Genomic DNA, 4,690 nt, shown 5'->3' on the forward strand with positions numbered 1-4,690 from the left:
TACATGTAAAAATACCTTGTTGATGCTGAAATTCCAATGAAGGAGCCTTGGATCTAGGTTAGAAATTGGTTCTTTCTCTATTGGCAAGAAATCTTAATAAATAAACTGAATAATGACATACATACATACATACATACATACATAAATACATACATACATACATACGAATATACATATATAAATACATACATACTCACACACATAGATACATAAATACATACATCCATATATACATACACTGACATATATAAAGAATATTTATTAAAAAACATTTTGACTATGTCCATTAGTATTTTAAAAGGAGCTGGTGGTTGTGGTCATATTTATAATGGAGACCAATATTGAAACTAAAGATGAAATGCTGTCTGACATTTTGAATGATGAAATTGCACAGTGGAAATATTACAATGTGAAAGTGTATATATGGTATAGTGAATATATGGCTCTGATCTTCCTATTGCCAGAACATTGTATGAGATGAATAATTGAAAAATAAATATTTTATTTATGAGTATGTCATTATTTTATGAATCAATAACATTAGCAATGCCAGATCAATAATGTCCATTATACATGAATGCCATCATAACAGTTTATTTATTTATTTATTTATCTATTTATTTATTTATTTATTTATTTATTTGTGTATGTATTTTAAGATGTGACAGCCCCTCGTTTTGAATTTTCCATTAAATTTATTTTTGTATGTGCTATCAGATGAAAGAATACATCAAAATAATTGTTTGGAAACAGGTTTAAAAGTGCTAAACATTTTTCCATCACACACCGAATATTTTCTTTTCACATTTTTTCCAGCTTTTTGCCAAACGCATTCCTCCATTCTTATGTATTAACTTAAACAGGTTGATATTTGTCCATAAAATGTAATCATATCAAATGCTGAAAAAATTTACTTATCAAATAGGTTTTAACCAAAAAGAGATTTGCTTCAACTTGTTTACTATTTATAACATGTTTGTGTTAATCATAATACATATTTTTTTGTCTTTTATTGTTGTATATTAGATTTATTATCATTTCTCATAGAGAAAGTGGTCTACAGATCAGTAGAGGACCATAGAAAGGTAACAAGAGCAATAAACAAAAAATATACACTTTCCTTTCGGTTCATGACTTTGACCTCTTCTTTACAATCAAAAGATAATAGGAAAGTCTAAAACTCAAACACCTAGTGCCAGACAAAATTACAAACATCTAAGACCTCTAGACCCTGAAGCACTCACTGAAGCAATCACTAAAGCAATCTAAAAGCTTGGCAAGATTATAATAATTCTAGACCCAAGTAAAAACCTTCATAAAGTGATTTTATTGAGACCTAAAGGTTCATTCCTGACATGACATTTCTTCTAGATCTTTACATCTTGAATTAAAATTCTGTTGAGGTTGAGTATACCTTTAACGCTATTGAAGTTGATAAAATGAGTACCAGTCAAGTACTGGGGTTGATGCAATTGACTTGTCCCTACCCTCAAAAATGTCCTGGCCTTGTGCCAACATTAGAAAGAATTAATTTTTTATGGCTTAAAATGAAGCATCACATATATAAATGGTTATCATTATTGTTTAAATTTAAAAGACAGCAAACTGGCAGAATTGTTAGTACACCAGGTGAAATACTTAGTGGGATTTCATCCAACTTTATGTTCTGAGTTCAAATTCCACTGGGATCGACTTTGCCTTTTATCCTTTCAGGATCGATAAAATAAGTACCAGTTAGGTAGTTGGGGTTAATGTTATTGAGATACCTCTCTCCCAAAATTACTGGTCTTGTACCAAAATTTGAAACCATTATTATTTAAATTTCAGAGACATGCAGTTAATCATCGAATCTACACTCAAGGCTGTCTTAAAGGCTTTCGGAACTGGTTTCATAAGAATGAGATCCTCATCACCATTCTAGCAGCTTTGTTTATTGCCCCACAGGTAAGTACACTCATATATATTTTCATTACGTTGCAACATTTCCAGTTTAGACCCAATAGTTTATATGTTACTTTAAATAAAACCAACCTAGGAGAGTTACTCCCATGTTTGTGCTTTTTTTTCATGCATTTTTGTGGTTAGTGCCACAGTTTCCCACTTGCCAATTTTATTAACAACTGTTTTGAAATGTTAGTGTTTTTGTTCAGACATCATTCTGCTTTTCCTAAAATCAGTATCCTTAAAACAAAAGTCTCCCAATATCTGAAACAGTTTAAATGATTATAGTGGAATTGCATAATTATTTCAACATCAGAAAATTCCTTGAAATATTTTCTTATAGCCCTTTACAGTTTGAGTTCAAACTCTGCTGAGGTTGTTGCGATTGATTTAATCAACTATACATTTCTCCAAATCAGTGATCTTACACTTATACTAAAAGTCAGTGACTATAATTTATTGAACTATTAGCCTCATCTTTATAAAATATAAACTTATCAATATTTATATCTGCACTATCTTTTTATAATTTGCTCTTCAGTCAATGATGTTGGTTTATAGATTTTCTAATAAGTATAAAATTGGCTTGAGCTTTGCTCATTTTTAGGGTCAGAGAAATTAGAGTCTGCTAAACTAAACTCCTTTATGGTTCAAACCAGTGGTCTGTGGCTACTCTGGGTCACTGCTACAATAATAACTTCATTATAAGTCTTTTTTTCCTTTCACATTAGTAATTGACAAAGCCAATGCTCATCTCTTGTTTCTGTTGTACTGACTAGAAGAAAGACAATTCTCAAAGGGGAAAATTAAACTTAACCACAGCAAACCAACAATCACACAGTATTGTGTGGTAAGATGTTTGCTTCCCAGCCATATTGCTTTGGGTTCAGTTCTATTGTGTGGCCTAAGATACCACACAGTGTCTTCTACTATTGCCTAAGATTGGCCCAGGCATTGTGAGTAGATTTGGGAGGCAGAAACTGAAAGAAGTCTAGTGTGTGTGTGTGTGTGTATGTGTGTGTGTGTGTGTGTGTGTGTGTATGTGCATATATGTCATCATCATCATCCTTATTTAACGTCTGTAGTCCATGCTAGCATGGGTTTGATGGTTTAACAATGGCTGGTAAGCTGAAGGGCCGCATCAGACTTCAGTCTGATTTGACATGGTTTCTAGAGCTGGATGCTCTTCCTAACACCAACCACTCTGAGAGTGTAAAGAGTGCTTTTACGTGCCAGTTGCATGACACAAGTATCTGCCATGACTACAATTTCACTTGGCTTGATGGGTCTTTTACTCAAGCACAGCATATTGCCAAAGGTCTTGGTCATTTGTCATTGCCTGTATGGGGCTCAAAATTCAAAAGGTGCTTTTTACGTGCCACACACATGTGTATGTGTGTGTGTGTGTGTGTGCGTGTGTGTGTGTGTATTGCTGTTTTGTTACTTTGATTCGGTGTGATTGTTGTAAACAAGTGTCACTGTCATGCAAGTGGTGTCCTTTGTTTCCAATCTTTAGTGTAAACATATCTGCTCATCGGGAAACATTACCTTATTTGCAAACAGGTGAGTGTTGGTGACAAAAAGGACAACGGCCTGCAGAAAAATTTGCTTCAACAAATTCCATGTGAACCATGTGAGGATGGAAAAGTGGATATTGATGATGATGATGATGATGACACTAATTCAGCAGTAAATTATATCACCTTGTGGTGGCTACTTCAGGGGTGCAAACAAACCAACATCTGTTGTTGAGCATTGGAGAAGGATCAAACACAAAGACAAGAAAAGACACATGTGTGTGCGCACGCACACACACACACACATACACACACACACACACACACACACACACACACACACACACACACACACACACACACACACACACAGTTTCCATTTACAAGATCCACTCACAAGGCATTGGTCTGCAGTAGAAAATACTTGCTCAAAGTGTCGTGCAGTGGAACTGAACCTGAAGTTACATGCCTGCCCCAACATGGCCATGTTCCAGAAATTTGCCATCTTATCTTTCTAGTCAGTTACACTTCTGACATGTATGTAATCTAAAGAGATGCATGGATTATTATATGTTTATATGGATGTGTTGTTTCTGAACCAACACTTGTGAATACACCAAACCTATGTTTTATCATATATATGCAAACCTCTCACTGTTTTCAAATTACTATTTTCTAACATAGTTCATTTACTATTCAGCTGCTCAATGCTATCAGCCATCTTCTACTCCCCTCTTCTCAATATACCCACCCTCGCTTCTAAAATGTAGTAGTCATGGAGCTCCCCTACTGCCAGAAACCTGTTTTACTCTGGCTCCTTCTCTTATACTGTTACCCATCTTTTGCCACTCTTCTCCAAGGATAAAGTTGCCTCCTTGGAGTTCATAGTCTTGCAGACCATATGATGGCCTCACTAGTGCTGGTACAGGTTGTAAGCACCCAATACGGTCTGTAAAGTGGTTGGCTTTAGGAAGGGCATCTGGCCATAAAAACCATGCCAAAACAGACACTGAAGCATGAAGCATTTCTTCGGCCCACTGGATCTGTCAAACTATCCAACCATACCGATATGAAACATGAATGTTAATAATGATAATAATGATTTAAGATTGATTTGGAATTATAAAACTTGTATTTTTAATACCTGCATACATACATACATACATACATACATACATACATACATACATATATACATATATATATACATATATATATATATATATATATAT

The 4,690-nt window shown here is 34.5% G+C and overlaps 1 protein-coding gene across 3 annotated transcripts in view; it reads left to right on the forward strand.

Moving 5' to 3' along the window:
* LOC106870387 (tetraspanin-33) overlaps window positions 1–4,690 on the forward strand; it is a 163,367-nt gene that overhangs the window by 158,131 nt on the left and 546 nt on the right. For all 3 annotated transcript variants that reach the window (XM_014916430.2, XM_014916431.2, XM_052978563.1), the window contains one exon: window positions 1,828–1,944. In XM_014916430.2, the coding sequence (XP_014771916.1) occupies window positions 1,828–1,944 (117 nt within the window). The remainder of the gene's footprint in view (window positions 1–1,827; window positions 1,945–4,690) is intronic.

The sequence above is a fragment of the Octopus bimaculoides genome, chromosome 2 (assembly GCF_001194135.2).
Source record: "Octopus bimaculoides isolate UCB-OBI-ISO-001 chromosome 2, ASM119413v2, whole genome shotgun sequence".
Taxonomy (NCBI): Eukaryota; Metazoa; Mollusca; class Cephalopoda; order Octopoda; family Octopodidae; genus Octopus; species Octopus bimaculoides.